This window comes from Canis lupus, chromosome X (assembly GCF_003254725.2).
Source record: "Canis lupus dingo isolate Sandy chromosome X, ASM325472v2, whole genome shotgun sequence".
NCBI classification, from domain to species: domain Eukaryota; kingdom Metazoa; phylum Chordata; class Mammalia; order Carnivora; family Canidae; genus Canis; species Canis lupus.
Genome location: NC_064281.1, coordinates 83,206,225 through 83,230,222, shown reverse-complemented (window position 1 = coordinate 83,230,222; position 23,998 = coordinate 83,206,225). Strand labels below are relative to the sequence as shown.

At 39.2% G+C, this 23,998-nt stretch overlaps 1 protein-coding gene across 4 annotated transcripts in view; it reads left to right on the top strand.

Annotated features, from left to right (window-relative positions):
- The window catches only part of ACSL4 (acyl-CoA synthetase long chain family member 4), a 79,592-nt gene that overhangs the window by 45,303 nt on the left and 10,291 nt on the right, over window positions 1-23,998 (top strand). For 3 of the 4 annotated variants that reach the window (XM_025431460.3, XM_025431461.3, XM_035711539.2), the window contains 9 exons: window positions 1,557-1,707; window positions 1,862-1,985; window positions 5,968-6,039; window positions 10,318-10,457; window positions 11,372-11,544; window positions 13,792-13,866; window positions 16,641-16,832; window positions 18,060-18,174; window positions 22,182-22,339. In XM_025431460.3, the coding sequence (XP_025287245.1) occupies window positions 1,557-1,707; window positions 1,862-1,985; window positions 5,968-6,039; window positions 10,318-10,457; window positions 11,372-11,544; window positions 13,792-13,866; window positions 16,641-16,832; window positions 18,060-18,174; window positions 22,182-22,339 (1,200 nt within the window). The remainder of the gene's footprint in view (window positions 1-1,556; window positions 1,708-1,861; window positions 1,986-5,967; window positions 6,040-10,317; window positions 10,458-11,371; window positions 11,545-13,791; window positions 13,867-16,640; window positions 16,833-18,059; window positions 18,175-22,181; window positions 22,340-23,998) is intronic. The other variant, XM_049107941.1, reaches the window with a different exon arrangement.

The following is a 23,998-nucleotide window of genomic DNA, read 5'->3' as shown; positions in this document are numbered from 1 at the left end:
TTTCAAGCAATATTTAGTTTTTCTAATTCACTTTCTCTGTGTATGACTATTCTAATTGTATTTATTGAAATGTAATGTGTTGTCTGTTTTTTTTTAATCTAACCTTTTTAAGTGCGTATGTTATCTTAATTTCCTTTTCCCAATAACACATTTTTATTGTATTTTCCAAAAGCATCCATCCATAAATTATTGGGGGGGGAGGTCCTCACAACACATAGTTTGAGAAGCACAACTTTAGCATAGAGGTCAGTAAATTACAGCCTGCTGTCTGTTTCTGTAAATAAAGTTGGACTGGAACACCATCATGACTATTTAACAAGTGTCTATGGCTGGGTAGTTTTGGCAGAGTCTGTATGGCCCTCAAAGCCTAAAATATTTACTGTCTGGTCCTTTGCAAAAAGAGTCTGCTGACCCCTGTTCAAGATGGCTGTGTCTAATAAAGACCTCTCTATTTTCCTCTTCCAGTCATTCAGTAAGCAAAGATAGCACTGGAGCTCAGGACTTCTAAGATGATTAAACACCCCTGCTTTCAGACAGAATGAAGCTTAGATACTATCTAGATATTACCTTTGGTAGGGAGTGAAGTGCTTATAAACCCCTCCACATGGTCTCTCTCTCCCTTTCTCTCTCAGTATCTGAAAATTCCCATCTAATTTTGATTAAACAGAATCAAAGTATAATCCAATCCCGATAGGGCAATAGGCACTAAATCTGGAAGACCCAAAAGAGTCCCAAAGCCAGGCACATGACAAGTGTTCTAACTAGAGGCATGAGTGAGCGAGTGAGTCAGAGAGAAAGGACCTCTTATACCATTCTTTTCATCTAACTGCACATTCAGTACTTTGCAAAAATGATTTCCTATAGAGATTTCAAGAAGCAATGATAAAAACAGTAGAAAAGGTTAATTTTGGTTTGGTGTTCTTTGGATTTTACTTGTTGCTTGGAAGCTAATCTTAAAATAATCTGTTAAATGTATAATGATTATCTAACTCAGTGTCCATGGTTCAGTTTTTTAATAAAATACAATTATTTTTATAACCAGGTAAAAAAAAGATCAGGTCCAGTGGTTTCCAATCAGGCATGTGTATGTCACCTGTGGAGCCTTCACCCCATTCCAGACACAGAGTTTTCAGAGCTAGGGACCAGAGATAGAGAGTGTTTTTGTTTAAGTTCCATGGGTGATTCTCATGCCCACCAGTAGTTAAGAGTCACAATCAGGTCCAGCCATCACATTTTAAAGATGAGAAGACTGAGGCCTGAGGAGTTTGCACACAATACTCTATCCTCCCGATTCTTCAAAGTCCTGGATAGCTTTCCTCAACACAGTGGAAAGGCAGGAGTAGACAGGAATTGGGTTGAGCATCCAGAAAATGGGCCAAATTGAGTTTGAAATTCTCATTGCAGGTAACCACAGTTTGATCGGTACTTTGTGTGATTATCAGGAGAGAGTATTCTACGTAGTTTATCATGATGCAAAAAATCTTAAAAATCTTCATCTTTGTTTAGCAATCTAACTTTTAAACTGAAGAAAATATGGTTCTCTTTCATTTGTTTAGTGAGCGTCCCTCCAAATAGACCAACTCCTTCGGACATGGCTATTGTCATGTATACCAGTGGTTCTACTGGCCGACCCAAGGGAGTGATGATGCACCATAGCAATTTGATAGCTGGAATGACAGGCCAGTGTGAGAGAATTCCTGGACTGGGGTAAGAGAGAATTCTTCCACTTTCTTCTTAAAGATCAGAGCTCATGTTTGGCATTCTCTAAACTCGATCTGTATTAAAATGGCAAGATTATTGATGTTTCTAATTATCACACCTTTTTAAGAATGGCTAAAGTGTTTTTCTCATTTTGTTTTAGACCAAAGGACACATACATTGGCTATTTGCCTCTGGCTCATGTACTAGAATTGACAGCAGAGATATCTTGCTTTACCTATGGCTGTAGGATTGGATATTCTTCTCCACTTACACTCTCTGACCAGGTGACAAGCTTTTCACTATACTGGCATGATCATATTAAGTGGCATTGTTTGGCTGACAACGAATTACTGAAACTGGAGATATTTTAATTCTGTGAAAGCCTTCTCCCTGACATCAGAAATAGCTCCCATGGGCAAATATGTAGCTGCAGAAAATAATCTTGTGGATTTGTTAGCATCACTATACATCTTTTTAAATGATTTGAAACTAATTCATCTTGTCTTTATTAGATGTTGATTCTGGATAGCTAGGATAGAGAGCATGAATGCACTGAACCTTTTTGATACATGATCTGCAAATAGTGGTAGGTTTTTTGGGAGGCGATGTGGTGGGAGGATTGGGGCCCAGTTTGACTCTGCGGTTTCTCTAGCACTGTGGTATTCACTAGCCACATACTGAAGAAGAGATCATCACAATTAGATGAGCAGAATTTCACCACTCAGTTGCCCTAGCCACATTTCAAGGTCTCAATAGTTACGTGTCACTAGCAGCTCCCACACTGGACAGCACAGGGACCAAGCATCTCCATCATCGTGGAAAGTAGTGTTGCATATCCAAAGGCAATGCTTGGCTTTGTGCCCTGAGTCCAGGTTCTCCCTTCTCCCTGCTGTTGACAGTAGGAAGGCCAACAATGGTAGAGCTCACTCCTGTATTGGAAGCCCATTCGAAATCACACATCTAGTACCTACTGTCCACAGTTACATGGAGTTTGTTCTTTGGATGAGTTGCTATAGAAAAGTGTCAGCCAGACATTGGGGCAAAAAAGAGTTTCTAATGTTGCTGTGAGGTCCCAAATGCTGAGGGATAAACTGAGTGTAGGTGGAATGACTTGATTCTTGGGGCAGCTTCTGACACTTCTGCCCGTAGGGGCCCACTATGATTTAGGCAGTGCTGTCTTTTATTTGGGAGTGTCTGTAAAGCATGCAGTTGGCAAGAAGACGTGGTCCTTGATGCTCACAATTAGAAATTATTATACTTTTTTTTGGTAGAATTACCATTTTAGGAGAGATTAGGTTAGTTATGTAATATTAAGGCAGAAAGGTTAATTGGATGTGTCTGAATTTGAGATTCCAACCATCTTTTTGAAAATTTGTTTTTGGATGTATAACTTAACGTGCACAAATCTTACATGCGCCACTTGATTGGATTTAATATACACATAGAGGCTTCTGTGGCCATCAGTATCTAGATTAAAAAAAAAAACACTGGGGCACTTGGGTGTCTCAGTTGGTCGAGTCTGACTCTTGATTTCAGCTCAGGTCATGATCTCAGGGTCGTGAGATGGAGCCCTGCATCAGGCTCCATGCTCAGTGGGGAATCTGAGATTCTGTCTCTCCCTCTCCCTCTGCCCCTCTCTTCACTCTAATATAAATAAATGAATCTTAAGAGAAAAAGGACATTTCTAGGATTCCAGAATATCCCTCATGTCCCTTCCTAGTTATGACCACCTCCCCCCAACCCCCAGGATAATCCAACCACCTCTTTAAAAAAAAAAAAGATTTATTTATTCATGGGAGACACACACAGAGAGAAACAGAGACATAAGCAGAGGGAGTAGAAGCAGGGTTCATGCAGGGAGCCCGATGTGGGACTCCCCCTGAGCTGAAGGCAGATGCTCAACCCCTGAGCCACCCAGGCATCCCCCAACCACTGCTTTTAAGTGGCTTTTTCATGAGAAAATGTTTTGTGTTCTAAACAGCTACATACTTGATACTTTAAAGAACACAACCTGTTTGTAAGTTGGAAAGCTACTGGATTAACCACTCAACAGAAAGTTCACATTTAAGATCTGTTAGAACAGGGTGGAGAGAATAAGTAATGAAGTAAACTAATAAACCAGACTTGCTCAAGTTGAGTTTAAAATAGACCTGTGAATGAAACTGCGGCTTGAATTGTAAAACAAAATTTGTAGGGGACTTTATAATGGTAAAGAAAAAGAAAAATCTGTGGTGATTACATTTCAATGCACTGCAGTGGGTTTTTCTTATGCTTAATATATTTTGAAAATGTGAAAAGAATTTCAGTAAGTTTTGAGTGTGATTCACCCCCGCCCCCCCAGGAAAGTTCGGAAGCCCGGGACTAGCAACCCTTGTTTTCACTGCCTTTCTGAAAACAGTTGCCTCGATGTAGGGAAGTGGGCAGATGGACTGAATGTCCCATCCACCCTTTTCATGAATTTTATAATAAAGAGTCTCAATCTCAAGAATCTAAAACCCAGGAATCTACATCACATCAGAAATCAGAAAGATGGGGGAGGCTTGAGGCACCCCATATGAAGCCAGCAGATAATTGTGATGTTGTCATAACTAGGGTTATTGCAGTTGTGATTAAGACAAGAGAACTAGGGATGCCTGGGTGGCTCAGTGGTTTAGCACCACCTTCAGTCCAGGGTGTGATCCTGGAGTCCCGGGATCGAGTCCCACATCAGGCTCCCTGCATGGAGCCTGCTTCTCCCTCTGCCTGTGTCTCTGCCTCTCTCTCTCTCTCTCTCTCTCTCTCTCTCTCTCTCTCTCTGTGTGTCTCATGAATAAATAAACTGTTTTGTTTTTTTTAAAGAGACGAGAGAACTAACTGATACCATTACCCAGAGTAATAAAGATAGTGAGGAGGGGCTCCTTGTGGCTACTGCTCCCTGGAACAGCTCTCTAAAGCAACAAGTGGTCAGGACCACAGTCGGGGCGGGGGGAGACAGCTCTTACTCGAAGGACATAAGAGTCCATCTATGTCTCCACAGGGCAGCTCTCCCTTGTGTGGTATGTATGTGGGGATGTAGGTTTCCACCTGCAAATGTGCACACGCTTGCACATACATGAAACAAGTAGTTTTTTTATTTCCCTTATCCGTCTTAAAGTAGGATAAAAGCAATTGAGTTCTGCCAGCAGAACCTTCTAAATGACGAGGCTGGTGCTGCTGGCAGATCACACTGTTTCTTAAGAGTTGGTTTTCTTCCTGCCTGTGTCAACATGACTCACAGAGCCTACATCTGAACTATAGACTAATGAACTGCATTACAGCAGATTCTTATTTTCACTTGTAAATTTTATTTATTTAAATTGTTTTTAGGGAGAGGGGAGCAGAGGAGGAGGGAGGCAGAGAGAGAATCTTAAGCAGGCTCCACACCAGCTATGTGAGCCTGACATAGGGCTCGATTTCATGACCTGAGATCATGACCTAAGCCAAAATCAAGAGTCAGAAGCCCAACCAACTGAATGACCCAGGCACCCCAGCCAGTTTCTTATTTTAATCTCCCTTTTTCAGTGGGCTCCCTTATCAGTGGTTCCACCTGCTGACCTGACATTTGAAATCCCAAAGTATTTGTGTGAGAAATAAAACACAAGAAAGACATAATACATACACATTTACATATATATACATATATATCCATATATATACATATATATACATATATGTGTGTATATATATATACATATATACACACACACATACATACATATCCCTACATGGTCACTGGCAGTGTCTTCAATATTCTGTCAACCAAAATGTTATCAAATGAGTGTTTTTGTATGATGTTAGTTGATAGCAGTGACTTTGAGAGGTGGCTTTACCATTTGGGTAATCAAAGAACATTCAATTTTGTTTTAGTGCTCAATATACCTTAGTTGAGGGTTTCTGTTTTTCTTTCCTTTTTTTTTTTTTTTTAGATGGATGGTTTGTGCTGTGGTCGATATGTCATAAATAAGAATGCTCAGTTTACCAAAATATCTCATTCTCCTTTGTTCTGAATCAACATTTCAGCTCACAGGAAGGCTGAAATCGTGCTAGAAGAACTAATCTACAGGCTAAAACACTTACGTTCTAGACTTTTGTAGGTTATGAAAATTTGAACCGGTAAATCCCAGGGCAGTAGAGGAGCAAATTCCATGTGTGAATTTGTCACTGTCAGTGTTAGTCCTCAAATTACAGCATTTTTTTTTTTTGTGAAGGTTGGCTTTCCTGATTGTATTTACTTTTTCTTTAATGTAGTCCAGCAAAATTAAAAAAGGAAGCAAAGGAGACTGTACTGTACTGAAGCCTACACTCATGGCAGCTGTTCCAGTGAGTATAGATTGTAAATATCATTTACTGCTCCCACTCAGACTTTTTAAAGAGTAATACTCTAAGGGACTTGTGTATGGTTTTAAATTTTGATTTTACTTTGTTGGGAATTATGGCAAATGTGTTCATCTAAATCTCTCATAAGCATTGGGAAGGATTAGATGGCAAGCTTCTGAAATGTATGCCTGCTTAAGTGGTGCTGATACTTGACAATCAAGGGCTAAAAATGACCTGAGTTCAGATCACCTCATGTGAGAATCAGTCATAATGTTTCAAAGGAAAAAAAATGTTTCAAAGGTAGAAGAGATTCTAAAGATCATTTTTGTTTCATGATTTTTAAAAAAAAAAAAAAAAAAACATGAAACGTAGGCCATCCCAGAGAACCAACACAGCATATCCAATGTTATGGAACTGAGTCTCGGATCTGAGCCTCCCAGCCCTTAGAGTGACCAGGAAACTGGCACTGAAGAGAGCTTCCAGAGAAAAAAAGATAACTTCTAGATATTTAAAATCCTTATGTGAAATAGTGCCTTTTACGAAAAGATGATACAGGTTGTTGGCCTTTAAAAAAAAAAAAGATTTTACTTATTTATTTAAGAGAGAGGAGGGAGGGGGAGAAGCAGGCTCCTTGCTGAGCGGGGAACCCGATGCAGGGCTCAATCCCGGGACCCCATGACTGAGCCCAAGGCAGATGCTTAACCAACTGAGCCACCCAGGTGTTTCATTTTTTGGCCTTTTACTAATAAATTCTGAAATACTTAACACCATGTTTCATACTTGCATAATCAAATATATTCTAGTACTTTTAGGCTTGGGAACTCTAGTGGGACTGTGTATCATGACTTGCTTATATTATGATCAGATTTGAAGTCTTATCCCAGTATCTTTCTCAGAACTATTTTTGCACATGGAAAGTCAGAGATTAGATTGTGATTAGATTAGAAAACCCAAGTTTTCTAAGAATTAGAGATGGAAGTAACTTTTTTTTAAGCTTCTAACTACAGAATTACCAAATGACCAAAGAATTAAGATAGGTCAGAGTAACCTTTGTCTTTTTGTTTAGAGGTGCTGTAGAATTCAGCAAGTTTACAAGCTTCAAGAAGCTTCTCATTAAAGCATAAGAAAGTGATGCTAATGATAGCACACCTGCTTACTGTGTTCTAGGCACTGTGCTAAGTGCTTTAGATGAATTCTCTCATTTAATCCTCCCTAAGACTCTTCTAGGTGGATCCTGTTTTCCCAGTTTCATAAAGGAAAAAACTTGCCTGAGGTCACAGAGCCCATAGATGCTAGAGTTCAAGTGTGAACTGAGTTGTCTTAATGACTATGTCTGTCTGCTTAGGATTCTTTTGGTTGGGGAAGCAGTATTTTGGGTTTATTACCCAAAGTGCAGGGGTCCCTAGTAAACCGTATCAGAGAACGTAGGGAAAAAAAGGGGCCATAGACTATAGGAAGTACTATCTGAATTTAGGAATGAAGAATAAACAGGAGTTAGCTGATAGGCTGTGTATCTTCTAATTGGACATTGGCCATTCTTCTTTACTTTGTGTCTTAGAAGGCTAACTTCTGTGGATGAGTTACCAGGGCATTGCTTGACTTCCGATTTCTGGTTGGGTTCAGCCAATTATTTGGCACTCAGGAGAGATCACAGGACAGGAGGAGAGAAGGGGGTATTCTGCGCACTTAGTGCCTTTTCTCCTTCCCTTCTGGGCTGTGATTTTTGGAAAGTTGTCAGATGCCCATTGGACAATCTCTTTACCCTTGGCTGTAACCAGGCCTTGCCCATAGCTGTTGTCCTAACCAGGTTCCAGTAATACTTCTCTCCACTTACCTCTTCGGATCTAGGGATAATAAGCCATCTCCCATATTGGTGGTCACTGATGCTTCACCCAACTTTGTTGGTTCCCTTAGCTCCTCCTCCTCCTCTGTAGATAGGCCTTAAAAAAGGCCTATATGTGTGTGTGTGTGTGTGTATATATATATATATATATATACACACACACACACATATATATACACACACACCAAGAATTGATAGATTATATTTTCTTTACTGGGTCAGAATAAAAGATTCATTTAGTATCACATATTCACATAGTCAAAAGAGGGAATTTAGAATAAATCACTGCTTCTTATAAGCAGTGACTCAGTTGAACATCATGTAATTATCAGGTTGAAGTAGAGGGTGACTTCATGTACTAACAATAAATTCTGCCAACTTATTGTAACTGTATCATTTATGTTCCTTACTCACTGAGGCCTTTCTGTGCCTATGACTTGCATCTACTGGAAGGAGCAGTGGAGGTAGTTCTCACACATCTGTCTCATTCCCATATGCTTTTTTTCCCACCCAACATCCTGTTCACTTTTATAAGAGGGGTAGTTACGGGATATTAAAAGTCTTTTAGGGAACTTTTGGAATTTCTCAATCACAGATCTAGTCAAATATTTCAGTTATATAATAATGATTCCATCTGTGGAAATGGACAGAACTACATTGTACTATGCTTGAATCCTGTAGTAGCTTCTCTGCACCCCCATTAGTTTTATTGAGATACAATTGATGTAACATTGTATCAGTTTAAAGTATACAATGTGATGATTTGATATATGTATAAGTTGTGAAATGCACCCATCACCTCACATAGTTACCATTTATATGTGTGTGTGATGAGAACATTTAAAACCTACTCTTAGGGGATCCCTGGGTGGCGCAGCGGTTTGGCGCCTGCCTTTGGCCCGGGGCGCAATCCTGGAGACCCGGGATCGAATCCCACATCGGGCTCCGGTGCATGGAGCCTGCTTCTCCCTCTGCCTGTGTCTCTGCCTCTCTCTCTCTCTCTCTGACTATCATAAATAAATAAATAAAATTAAAAAAAAAAAACCTACTCTTAGCAACTTTCAAATATACAATACAGTGTTAGCTATAGTTACCATGCTGTGCTGTACATTACATCCCCAGGACTTAACTAATCTTCTACCTGTAAGTTTGTACTCTTAGACCAATATCTCCTATTTCTGCCACCCTCTTGCTTCTGGCAACCACCAGTCCACTCTCTGTTACTGAGTTTGGCTGTTTTAAACTCCACATATAAGTGAGATCATACAGTATTTGTCTTTTTCCGTCTGTCTTATTTCGTTTAGCATAATGTAAAAGATGGTTTTGTTGTCTTCATTTGTGAACAGCTCTATTCTCATATTGGAAGAGCCATTCATAAAGTTATTCATTGTAGCACAACTGAATTTACCCTAATGGCTACTTTAAATATTTAAAACCAGATATTTATAAATAGATGTGCTTTGTGCAATAATTCTTGTTAATTTGTGATTAACAAAAACATTTCTAGAAAACATTTAGTGATAGTCTGGGCTTTTTTGCTTATCTATTTGTTTAAATATATTATCTTGGGAGTCACTATCTCCCAAACCTTGTCCTGCTTTTAGTTTTCCAAGGAGCTGTGAGCAAGAATCCTATATTCTTTTTTGTTATCTTAGTTAGGTTCTATGGAAAGGGAATCAAAATGCCTAAATTATAGGGACCTAAAACTCTAGAAAACTCTGTAAGTAAACTTTTTAAAGAAATACTGTAAATCAAAAAAAAAAAAGAAATACTGTAAATCTTTCTGCCATGCACTGAGTCACAAGGTAGTAGTGAAAAAAAGCCATCAGGATTAGATTCACCCTAGTTGGGTGTTCTGGTGCTATTTGAAAATAAGTGAATATATTTGAAAGAAAAGAATTAAAAAAGGTTTTTATGGGGGAGGTGAATGAATTACAGTCCTGTTAACATTAAAAAATTTTTATTATTTTTTTAAAATTATTTATTTATTTATTTACGATAGTCACACACACACACACACAGAGAGAGAGAGAGAGAGAGAGAGAGAGAGAGAGAGAGAGAGAGAGAGAGGCAGAGACATAGGCAGAGAGAGAAGCAGACTCCATGCACTGGGAGCCCAACGTGGGATTCGATCCCGGGTCTCCAGGATCGCGCCCTGGGCCAAAGGCAGGCGCTAAACCGCTGCACCACCCAGGGATCCCACATTAAAAAATTTTTAGATAAAGTTAGTGTATAGAACTGAAAAACCCCTATACTTGTCCCTAGTCTTTTTGAAATCATGAACAAGTAAATTTAGTAAAATTAATCATATAATAAATATATCCATTGTGCTGAAGACTTTTACCTAAGATGACGTAAACAAGGTATCTTCACCTAAAGACTGTTTCAGTGTTGGTGTAATTCTTTTCAGATTATTGAATATTTTGCTTACCTTTTAGGAAATCATGGATAGAATTTATAAGAATGTTATGAGCAAAGTCCAAGAGATGAATTATATTCAGAAAACACTGTTCAAGTTAGGGTATGATTACAAATTGGAACAGATCAAAAAAGGATATGATGCGCCACTTTGCAATCTGTAAGTACATTTCATAGACTCTGTAGTGTGAGCCTTTAAATCTTCTTGCGTATGTATATCTGGAAACTGAATAAGTAACTGGCAAGTTAATTTAGTTTGAGCATCACCACCATCATCATAAGGCTGCATTTCTCTTTTATTTGCTTCTAACCCTCATTGCTTATATAGCCAACACAGAGGATCCTGAGCTCTGATCTTGGCAATTTAACAAATTTTAATAATCGAGTAAATATTTAAAATTCAATGTTAAAATCTGGCCTTGTGAAGAAGAACTAGACTTTTGAATCAAGACATTTGAGCTTAAGGGTCATTTCTAACTAAAAGTGGATCAAGATTTTATTATGCATGAAGGATTCTAATTTATTGTATTCATAAAACAGTATAATAAGTAGATGAATATAACAGCTATTTAAAATGCAGTGCTGGGGGTGGAGACAGGGAAACATTTTCCATTAAGAGAGAAATAATATCGATAATGTTCTAAAGAGAACTGTAACTTATTTTCCTTTGACATCATCGTTTTCTTTCATTTACTATATGTGAAAGCAATTTCCTGACACTGCACTCTTTTTTTTTGCATTTTTATGAGTTTTTCTGGCATTTTGAAAAATTAAAATATAGTTGACATGTAACATTCCCTTAGTTTCAGGCATACAACAGAGTGATTCGACCCCTCTGTACATTATGCTGAGCTCACCACAGGTGTGACTACCATCTGGCATTTTCTGGCATTTTTTTTCAAAGCGTTTTGTGAACATCTCACTTTGTTAACTTCTTGTTAATCACCACGATGGTTCTCAAACTTAGGTGTCCAACCAAAGTTGAGAAATCTTACTCAGAGCTTATAAATTAAGATGTCACCAAGAACAATGTATGCAGTATTAAAATTATTCCCCCCTCCTCTTTTTTTCAAGGTTACTATTTAAAAAGGTGAAGGCTTTGCTGGGAGGGAATGTCCGCATGATGCTGTCTGGTGGAGCACCACTGTCTCCACAGACACACCGATTCATGAATGTCTGCTTCTGCTGCCCAGTGGGTCAAGGTTATGGACTGACAGAATCATGTGGCGCTGGAACAGTTACTGAAGGTGAGTGTTGGTAACATGGCAAATAATTCGATGTCAGTTGCCACCAATAAAACCCATTTACACTAGCTTTGGGAGCCATGGCACTTTTATATCTCATAAGTAATATCAGATTCAGGGCAAACCTTGAATAGTTGGAGTTTTTTGAAATTTTTATTTGAACCATCATTTGTGCCCTTTATTTTGGAGCCCTGTAAATATTGATGCCACTCAGTCCTCAGAATTCTTCACCCTGGGCCTTTAATCTTTACTCTCTAAATGATTACTTCCTGGGAGAACTACACTCTTGGAATAAAGTATCATTCTTATGCTCCCTATTGAATGCATATCCCAGTCCTGACTTCTTGTTTGTTTTCTCTTCTGGTATTTTCATCATCCTTTGGCAGGGTTTCTCAACCCTGGCACTACTGAAATTTTGAACCAGATAGTTCTTTATTGTTTGTGCTCTCCTGTGCATAAAGATGTTTAGCAGCCAGATGGATACCAAGAGTAACTCACTCCTCCCAGTAGTGACAGTAGAACAACTGGAAACATTACCAAATATCCCCTGAGGGGCAAAATCATCCTGGGTTGGGAAATACTGGGTAAAGTAATATTTTGGGGATTATCCCACTTTTACTTAAACTGTGTCCAGAATCAGTGCCATCATCCCATACCATCTCTCCATCTCACAGATTGTTTGCTTGCACACAGTGGTATTACCATCCTTAAGGTCATTGAAGGCATTAGCTTTGAAGTCATCTGTTTATTTTTCAGTGTCTTTAACTTCTGTTGGGTCCTCCCACTTCTCCATTGGATTGTTCCTCCCCCCTGCATGCTGACTTTGGCATTGAGCCTTTTATTACTTCACACTGCTCTGAGGTAACAGCCTTTGGACTGCTGTGCCTGACTTTATGATATCACTTCTGACTGATCCCGTGTACTTGTGTTAGACACCTCCACCTCAAAGCCTGCTTCATCCCTGGCAAACCTAGCTTTCCAGGCATCCTTGATCTGGCGTCATCATCCCCATCCATTATTTCCCACATCTCCACATACATACCTGGCTCTGCTCTCCAGACAAGCCAATCTCCTCATTCTTTCTCATGTGGGCATTCTTGCTCTCACCTATCTATATTTTCTCTTCCCTTCTCATAGAATGCCCTTTTGGCTAACTGGTCACAGCTGCCTTTTTATGCCCAACTCTTCAATTAAGTCTTTCCCAATGGTTTCTTTAAACAAAGATTTTATTTATTTGACAGAGAGAGAGAGAGAGAGTGAGAGAGAGCGCCACACAAGCAGGGGAACAGCAGAGGGAGAGGGAAAGACAGGCTCTCTGCTGAGCAGGGAGCCTGATGTGGGGTTCAATCCCAGGACCCTGGGATCATGACCCCAGCCGAAAATAAATGCTCAACTGACTGAGCCAACCAGGCATGATTTCATTTTACATTGATCTTTCTAGTCTCTGGGGTGCTGTTGTGCTCACTGCCGGTACCGTGCAAGTGACGATTTAAATGTGTTCTAAGTTGTTTCACGTGCATTTTGGCCCAGGTTGTTTGTAAGTTCACTGAGGGCACAGTCTCCTTCTTTAGATGTTTTCTCTTTTCAGTGCTTAGTTTCACGCTAGGTACAATATTGATGATCTATAATACTTGATGATGCATAACAGGGCATCCAGATTTCAAAAGGAGAGTATCATCATCATCATCATCCTCCTCATCATCACCATCATCATGTTTGGTAATAACAGCTAATGTTTATGGAAAACTTATTTTGTGCCAACAAGTGTTAAGCACCTTCCAAGCATCTTCTCATTTAATCCCTATGGCATATCCCTACAAGAAGTAGGTTTCCTTACTTTCTCCATTTATTAGATGAGGAAATGGAGGCTTTGTGTGGGGTTAAGTAATTTGTCCAAGTTACATAGTCCATCAGTGAGTGGTAGAGAAGGAATTGCAATCTGAATCTGTCTTACTGGAATCCTAGGTGGATAATGGTGGAGCCAGCTCCCCTCCTTTAACAGAGGATTTTGTACTTAATTATCTGAAAGACAGCCTGTTGAGAAGCAAAAATGATGTAACACTGCAATTGACTGCACTGTTGAAATGAAGTTGAAATATTGAAATGTTGACTACACTTTGCTCTGCACTCACAATGGCCTCTTTCTTGTCATCTGTGAGACTCCGGCTCTGACTCCAGTATTCCTGGTTTCCCTTGGGCACAAGTCTGAAATGTGGTATGCTAACGTCTTTGTTACATTTTCCCTCATAGTTACTGACTATACTACTGGCAGAGTTGGAGCTCCTCTTATTTGCTGTGAAATTAAGCTGAAAGACTGGCAGGAAGGTAAGAATTTTATGACAAGCTCTACTGCTTTGACAAATGCTGAAAACCACTGTGAGCCTCAACATACCCAGGCTTTAAAGTGTTAGGTTGTCTGTGGTAGCAAGTGAGCCTCTCCTTCTGCTTATTCCTTGTCCTTTCTTTCTCCTCAGTAACATCTTCAGGTTCCGAAGATGAAAAGAAAATCTCTAGAATCTAGGCACAATGATTGTGAACTTGAGAATACTTGATGGTAAAGAAGAAAAACTTTCTTAGTGGGGCATTCCCTGGGTTTGGAGAAGGAGATATATCCTAACATTTGAAGCTCAACTTTGCTAGTTGGGCCAGGAAATGAAATCCCATGTGTTTTTTTTTTCTTTTAAGATTTTATTCATTTATTCATGAGAGACACATGGAGAGAGGCAGAGAGATAGGTAGAGGGAGATAGATGCAGGCACTCCCTGCGGATAGCCTGATGCGGGACTCTATTGCAGGACCACAGGATCATGCCCTGAGCTAAAGGCAGACGCTCAAACACTAAGCCACCCAAGTGCCTGGAAACCCCAGGTTTTTAGGGGATAGACTGATCACACACACACACACCCCAACCCCTTAGCTCTTGATCCCAGCAAACATTTTCACAGTTGAGACTCAATTCTCCTGCTGTTTGGATAATTTTATTTGTATATGTAATTGCAAAGGGAAGCATGCACTTTATATACATGGGTAATACACCTTTTGACAAATCAGCTAAAGACATTTAAAGCTCTTGTTTCTTTGGAGATATTGTGCTTAGAAGATCTGTTATTATGCTATATGTTGGCAAATCGACTCCAATAAAAAATGTACAAAAAATTTTTAAAAATCAGCTGAAGACAAAAATACATCAGTCTTCCTGATGAAAATTGTGAAAAGCACGAAATGTGTGCATTGACCACAAAATAATGTAACAGCCTGGCCTTGCCAGATAAAGCAAAAGCAATTAAAAAGCTAATCATTTCAAAAGGGAATTACTCACCTTGGGATGGAGCCATAGACAGAAAATTTAATTGACCTTCTAGGGACAATTTCCTTAAGTTGTTCAAACCCAAGAAAATGAATGGGCTCTATCTGACATGAACTCGAAGTCCCTAAAATTGTTTCTCCTCTGTGACTTTCTTATGATGTGTGTTATTGTCAGTGCTCCATGAGCAGACAGCCACTTCTTTATAAAAATGGCATTTGAAAAAAAAAATGGCATTTGAAATCCAGTTGCATTCCCAAGAGTTTTACATCTTGGGCGTAAGCCCTCCTGATTCTTCCTATGGTCATTGCTGTTCCAGTTCTAGGATAGAAATCCGCAGAGAACATAGGCACTATGGGCATGGCTGTATTGAGCCTCAGCATCACAGTTGTTTTATTAGATGAGTTATTTATGAGGCCGTGAAATCAGAGAAAATAACAGTATATCATTACAACTTGGTAAGACAAATTTTGCCTCTAATCTTCATTTTCTGATTTTCTGGAATTGTGCTTTAATGTCCGTTTTGGGGAGTGGGTCCATTTTTGGAAATGTATTTGGAGATTTCCTTGCTAAGAAGGAAACTTTGCTTCCTTTTTTTGTAATATTTTACTTAAATTCAATTGCTAACATATAGTATAATACTCGGTGCTCCTCTCATCATATCTCCTCCCCTTCTGCAACCCTTCATTTGTTTCCCAGAGTTGGGTGTCTTTCATGTTTTGTCTTCCTCTCTGATTTTTTTCCATTCAGTTTCTCCTCCTTCCCTTATGGTCCCTTGCACTCTTTCTTATATTTCACATATGAGTGAAACAATCCAGTCATGAAATGGGCAGAAGACATGAACAGACATTTCTCCAAAGAAGACCTACACATGGCCATCAAGCACATGAAAAAATGCTCCACATCACTTGCCATCAATCAGAACCTGTGCTTTCTATAATAGGAATGAGCTTAATGTTTTACATACAGTGGGTTTTGTCCAACTGCAGTGTTGTCTAGTGTAAAAATTTAAAAGCAGCTAACAGATGAAAGGAACTCTGCTTTAATCCTTTTAGGACATAAAATCCAACATTTCAGGTTGTGGATTCAGGTTTTTTGTATATTTCCCTTAAAGTAAGCTTTATTCAGTAATGAATAGGAAACAAATAGTGGTAAAATACTTTAGAGTTATTGTCAATTATTTCAGTGTTCTCTTATTTTTTTAAAGATTTTATTATTCATGAGAGACACAGAGAGAGGCAGAGACATAGGTAGAGGGAGAAGCAGGCTTCCTGTGGGGAGCCTGATACGAGGCTCGATCCCAGGACCCCAGGATCATGACCTGAGCCAAAGGCAGAGGCTCAACCCCTGAGCCACCTAGGTGCCCCAATAAAAATTTAAATAAAATTTAATAACAAAATAATAAAATCTCCTTAGGAAAAAAATCTGAAATGCATTAATATCGGCATATTAGTAATTATAACAGCTTCAAGTGTTAACCTTCTTGGGGGTACTTTTGTCTTAACAGAGTTCTGTGAAGCCCAACTTCTAATGATATTCTAAGTGTGAAATTTTTTGGTTGTTGGGAATGTTTGCATAGGTGGTGGTTGGTGATCATCATTGAGCCTTCCTTGGTACTTCTGAAAGTACAGTTACCCATGATCCTCATGTCAATGTGAATAAATATAAACTAATATTCTCCCATAAAGTGACATAAAATTTGATACGCAGAAACCTATTAGCATAGGAGTTTTGAGAATTAATGCAAGTACTTTTTGTGTTACAACAGTAACTAATTTCATTTCATGGCTTCCAGGTGGTTATACAATTCATGACAAGCCAAACCCCAGAGGTGAAATCGTGATTGGTGGACAAAATATCTCCATGGGATATTTTAAAAATGAAGAGAAGACAGCAGAGGATTATTCTGTGGATGAAAATGGCCAAAGGTGGTTTTGCACTGGTGATATTGGAGAATTTCATCCTGATGGATGTTTACAGATTATAGGTCAGTATGTTCTTTTTGTGAGAAAACAAAGATTGTTCAGAGGTGGTATTTTTTGGTCAGCTACACATGGTGTACTATATAACCATCTACTGTTAACATACCCTACCTAGTATATCATAGAATAGAATTCCTCACCATTTACCTCCCCACTCAAGAAGCAGTGTGGACATGTTACTTTCCCTAGAGGCTATTTTTATGGCTCCAGCGATCCTTGAGCCTTGGAAAATTATAAATCCTTAACAGCAATTCATTCTTCTGAGAATGTCAGTTGGTTTGGCACTGCCCTTATTGAGCCTACAGAAATAGACTTTTAACTCCAAGATAGCCCTATGCTTATTCACTTCAAGCAGGCAGAACCTAAAATAAAAATGTGACTAGTTAGCTGGAAAGGACCATTCTGTAAGGTGCCAGTCAGGTCCTTCTTAAGCCATTAAATTTCCTCAGTCCTATCCTAGTGGTCCATTTAAATCTATCTCTGGACCCATATCTGACCTGAATATAGTTAGTTCCTGGGAAAGGTGGTTCTTCATCTAGAAATTAGATCTGCTGGGGAAATCCCCATAGGACCAGTCCCTTTCCTTCCCCCACCCCTGCCCCCCTTTTTATGGGTCCTTATTTGCACTGGAATCAAAGGCAGTTTCTGTTGGCACCTAGAATGGGTTACCAGGCTACGGATAGGCAAGTTGGCACTCAACTCAAAGTTGTAAGGCAACCAATTCAGGCTGTGCCATCCTGTGCCAGGAGCACTGTCATTTTAACAAGATCATGTCGTATATGGAAAATGGAGAATGAACGTTTATTACCATGTTCTGTATACCAGACATGGTGCTACATGCTTGTATGAGGTAGGTATCAGTATCTCTGATAAAATTGAGGATTGGGGAGGTCACCTGACCTGCCCAGGCTCACATAGCTTGTAATGGGCAGAGCTGTTATCCAAAAATTATGCTCCAGGATCCTGTTCCTTCTATTAAGTCTATTATGGTATTTAAGATTATAATAAGATATTGAAGCATTCTGTATGGGGTAGAACATTTGAGCCAGTACTTCTTCAGCTAGGTATTTTCTTTTTAATTGATGTGTATGGACAAGCATTATATATAACATGATTTTAGGAGAAGTATCTTTGTGAATAAATATTAAGGCAGTGAGACTGAAAGAAAATCAGAATTGTGCACACCTTAAGAAAACAGACTGTGGATAACATTCTTCACAACTGACGTCTAGATCGTAAGAAAGATCTGGTGAAGTTACAAGCAGGAGAATATGTATCTCTCGGGAAGGTGGAAGCTGCACTGAAGAACTGTCCACTCATTGACAACATCTGTGCTTTTGCCAAAAGGTAATTTTAAAAGTTGCATTTGTGCTTCCTTATACTTAGAGTAAAAGGACAACTGGAAAACATTTTGATCACTCATAATCATAAGATAAATAACATTTCATCAGCTTTGGGGAATGTAACATATTTATGAAAGTTCAACAGCTTGAAGATCATTTGAGATGATTCAGACATTTTCACTAATTCTTTTCTTTTTAAGATTTTATTTATTTATTCATGAGAGACAGAGAGAGAGGCAGATATATAGGCAGAGGGAGAAGCAGGCTCCATGCAGGGAGCCTGATGTGGGACTCGATCCCGAGTCTCTAGGATCACACCCTGGGCTGAAGGCAGGCGCTAAACTGCTGAGCCACCCATGCTGCCCTTCACTAATTCCTTGACACCAACTGTGTTTTGCCATAAATACTTAGTTAGCCATGCCAGAAAACTTACTTCACTTAACATCCTTAACGACTGAGATAAGTTGTTAAGTAATTTTCCTAAGAACATAGCTGGTACAAGTTTTCTAAATCAAATACCTAAGAGATTGGGCCATTTTCTTGATATGTTAATAGAATTCATATTTATGGGCTTTATCACACCCTTTAAAAAAACCATAATTGTAAAAAAAATCCCACAGAACATAAAAGTCATCTTTTTTTTTTAAAAAAAAAAAGGTTTTATTTATGTATTCATGAGACACACACACAGAGAGAGAGAGAGAGAGGCAGAGACACAGGCAGAGGGAGAAGCAGGCTCCATGCAGGAAGCCGGATGTGGGACTTGATCCCAGGGCTCTAGGATCACGACCTGAGCCAAAGACAGACGTTCAACCACTGAGCTACCCAGGCATCCCTAAAAGTCATCATCTCAGCCATTTCTAAGTATACAGTTGACTAGTGTTATGTATGTTCACATAATTGTGCAGTTAGTATCTGGAACTTGTTATCTTGCAAAACTGAAACTCTAGCCACTAAACAACTCCCCATTTTCCCTGGACCCAGTCCCTGGCTCCCACCAATTCCTTCCTGTTTCTGTGAATTTGACTAGTCTACATGCCTCATCTAAATAGAATCCTACAGTTTTTGTCTTTTTGTGACTAGCTTCTTTCACTCAGTATAATGTCCTTAGGGTTCATCTGTATTGTACCAGGTGTCAGAACCTCCCTTCCTTTTTTGAGCTGAATAATGTTCCATTGCATGTATAGACCATATTTTGTATATCCATTCATCCAATGATGGACAACTTTGGTGGCTTCCACCTCTTGACTATTGTGAATATTACAGCTCAGAACATGGGTATACAAATAATTCTTTAAGGTTCTACTTTCAGTTCTTTTGGGATTTTTTTTTTAACTATTCAAGAATTTTATTGGGGCTGCTCTGAGCCCCTCACAGTGTTACAGGAGCCCATAGGTCTTGATGTTGCCTTAGCTCCCTGGGGATTCAGGGGGTGGAGAAGGCAGGAGGACCAGCCTTTCTGGGAGAGAGAAGGCCCTTTTTGGGGGCTAAGACCAGATGGTGGAGCAGTGGGAGACTGAGGATGAACAGGGCCTGCTGGGAGCTGGAAGGGGATGAGGCCCACTTTCTGGAGTGTGGAGGTCATGGACTGTTGGCTTTGTCATGGGCAAGTGGCAACGGGAGGCACTTGAAGTCAGGAAGAGCGGATGGGTGGTGTCTCCTGGGCACTGAACATGGAGATTGCCAGATATGGGATTGCCAGAGGATACAGCAGTTCTACTTTTATTTTTTTAAGGAACCGCCATACTATTTTCCACAGCAGTGGCACTATTTTTTACATTCCTGCTAGTACTGCACAAGCATTCATTTTCTCCACATCCTCACCAACACTTGTTCCTATTTTTTTGATAGGAGTCACCATAATGGGCGTGAGGGGATATCTCCCCACTTAATGATTTTTTTTCATATGCTTGTCATATTTTTTCATATGCTTGTTGGCCATTTCTGTATCCTCTCTGGAGAAATGTCAAGTCCTTTGCCCATTAAAGATTTTTTTCTCCCTTCTTTCCAGTTATACAATATAGTGTTACCCACTGTAGTCACCATGCTTTACATTAGACCCTCAGACCCTATTTATCTTCTGGCTGAAAGTTTGTACCCTTTTATCAACCTGTCCCTATTTCCCCCAGCCCCTGGCAACCACTTTTCTACTCTGTCTCTGAGTTTCACTATTTTTTTCGGTAAGATTCCACATATAAATGATACCATGCAGTATTTATCTTTCTCTGATTTATTTCACTTAGTATAACACACTCAAGATTCATCTATGTTGTCACAAATGGCAGGATTTTCTTCTTTCTCATAGCTGAATGATGCTTCTTTGTGTGTGTATATATAACACATGTCCTTTATTCATTCATCTATTGATGAACACAGGTTGTTTCTATATCTTGGCTTTTGTGACACTTGCTGCAGTGAAGTGGGAATGTAGATATCAATTCAATGTCTTTTCATATCCTCTGGATTTGTATTTCTTTGTCCAAACAATTGGATTGTTACATCATACATTAATTCTGTTTTTAATATTTGAGGAACATCCACACTGTTTTTTATAATGGCTGAGCCAATTTCCATCTCCACCCAGCAGTGCACGAGGGTTCCCTTTTCTCCACATCCAAGCCAGGACTTATTAGCTCTTGTTGTTTTGATGATAGCCATTCTAACACATGTGAGATGATATCTTATTGTGGTTTTGAGCTGCACTTATTTCCCTGATGATGAGTGATGTTGAGGACCTTTTCATAGGCCTGCTGGCCATTTGTATGTCTTCTTTGGAAAAATGTCTACTCAGTTTCTCTGCCCATTTTTTAATTGGATTTCTTTCTCTTGAGGGACTTTTTCATATATGTTGGATATCAACCCCTTATTAGATAAATGATTTTCAAATATTTCTCTCCCATTCTGTAGGTTGCCTTTTCATTTTTTTAAAGATTTATTTATTTATTTGAGTGAGAGAGGGTGGGAAGGGGCAAGAGAGAGGGAAAGAGAGACCCTCAAGCCGACTCTGGACTGAGTGTGGGCCCAACACAGAGCTCAGTCTACGACCCTAGGATCATGACTTGGGCCAAAATCCAGAGTCGTATGCTTAGCTGACAGAGCCACCCAGGCACCTGGGCAGGTTGCCCTTTCATTTCATTGATGCTTTCCCTTGCTGTGCAGAGCATTTTAGTTTGAAATAGTCCCACTTGTCTGTTTTTGCTTTCATTGCTTTTGTTTTTTGGTGCCAAATCCAACAGTACACATTGTCAAGATTGATGTCAAGTGCTTACCCCATACTCTTTTAGGAGTTTTACAGTTTCAAGTGTTTGTTTTAGTTGGGTTACTTGGGGTTTCTTTTTTGTTATTGAGTTACAGAAATCCTTTATATATTCTGGATAATAACTTCTTATCAGAGAAGTGGTTCACCACTCACTATTTTCTTCAGTTCCACAGATTGACTTTTCACACTATTGACTGTATCCTTTGATATGTTGAAAATTTACATTTTTGTTGTACCCGCATTTATCAGTTTTTTTCATTTGTTGCCTATGCTTTTGGTGTCCTATCCAAGGAAGCACTGTCAAACCCAGTGTCATGAATCTTTTCCCCTGTATTGTCTTGTAGACATTTTATAATTTTACCTCTTACATATTTAGGTTCTTGATCCATTTAGAGTTAATTTTTGTGTATGGTATGGCTAAGTCTACCTTCACTCCTTTGTATATGGATATCTGATTCTCTGAACACCATTTGTTGAAGAGACTGTCCTTTCCCCATTGAGTTGTGATGGCACTGTTATTGAAGTTCATTCAACCATATATATATGCAGGGGTTTATTTCTGGGCTTTCTGTTCTATCCATTGGTTAAATGTCTTTATGCTAGTACAGTGGGTTTTATTACATCTTAATGAAACTGTAACACACAAGAGAATTATGTATTTGGAATTATGTGTACTGTTCCAGTCAATAACTTATAAATAATTGTTCTCAACATTTTAATTTCAATTTTGTGGTTTTTCTCTAATTTTTTAGCGATCAGTCCTATGTGATTAGTTTTGTGGTTCCTAATCAGAAAAGATTGACACTTTTGGCACAGCAGAAAGGTGTGGAAGGATCTTGGGTTGATATCTGCAATAACCCTGCCATGGAAGCTGAAATACTGAAAGAAATTAGAGAAGCTGCGAGTGCCAGTAAGTAAGAAATTGCTTGTCTGTTGAAGTCCCTAGAAGTCATTTTTTAATGATGTTTTGTGCATTAGGCTCTTTGAGGTGTCTATTTAATTATTTTGTTTTAATAATAAAATACAGGGTTTTTAAAACCTGCATCTTGAAAAAAATTATATATGTAGAAAACGATCTTGTATAAAATTATATATATACACATTCTATGTATTCTATGTATTCTATATATTATGTATATTATATATAATGTATATATTATATACATATATATTATATACTATATGTTATGTATATATAATGTATATATTATGTATATATTATGTATGTATTCTATGTATTATATTCTATATATAGGATATATTATATTCTATAGTATATTCCATGTATTATACATGAATTCTATGTATTCTATGTATTATATAATTATATGTTCTATGTATGTACATATATATATTATAATTGTATGTTGGAAAGATCTTTAAATGTTGTATAGTAGAATAGCCTATCCAGTTCTTCATTGCATTTTACAACATCCCTGCTAACTGGTCACCCAGCCTGTGTTTGGAATGGGCTATCTTTGTCCTGCTAGTTGATAATGAGGTGCCCTGGTGCAGAGCTCTAATGGCTTGTCATTATGTATACCAACTTGATATGGGCCCTTTCTATCCATAGATCTCTGTCCTTCAGTTCTGGGAAATATCCATTTATCTTTGTTTGCTTGCTCTTCTTTTTATAGATTTTCTCCCCCAGGTTTTGTGTTTGTGTCTTTATCTGGGACTCCTTTCACCTGACTGTGGGAGCCTCCTGCCTTCATGCTCTAGTTTTATTACCTTTTATCTTCTTTTGTTTTCTCTCTCATCCTTTTTGTTTTACATTCTGGCAGAGGCCCTCCAGTTTCTCATCTCTTCTGTTTGTTGAAGTTCCAACTTCTAGAATTTTGAAAGCTCTTTCCTACCTTCTCCATATTCTTTTTAAAAATTTTTTTAAAAAAAGATTTTAGTTATTTATTTATGAGAGACACACAGAGAGAGGCAGAGACATAGGCAGAGGGAGAAGCAGGCATCCCCATGGGGAGCCCAATGTGGGACTGGATCTTAGGACCCCGGGATCACGCCCTGAGCCAAAGGCAGATACTCAAACATTGAACCACCCAGGTGTTCCTTCTCTGTGCTCTTCTGATCACATCCTGTTGCTGTCATGAGTGCGGTCGGTGTGTTGTCTCTGACTCCCCCGAGGGTTTCAAGGGGCTCCTGTTCTGAAGCATTCTTCCCCTGTTGTCTGTTCCCCCCAAGTCCTGTTTCCTGCGTGCTTGGCCACAGCCTCTCCTATACCTGTGCCCCCTTGTCTGGCCACTCATGCTTCAGAACGAACCATTAGAACCCTGTTTGGAAAGCTTACTGGGCTTCACTGACAGGTGATTCAGTGTCTTAAATCAACCCATTTCTGCCAAGAAGACTTCTTGAGTCTCCTGCCTGGAGGCTCTTAGCCTGACCTGCCCCTTCCAGGAGCCAAAAACAGGACACTGGAAAGACACTGGGTGTGGGGTGGGTGGCTCTTACCCCACAACCACCTTGTTTTTTCAGCTTTACTCCCTCTGGTATTCTCAGAGTCCAGTCTCTCTCTCGAGGTCAGCCTTCCCAAAAACTAAACCTGCCTGCCTGCCTATCT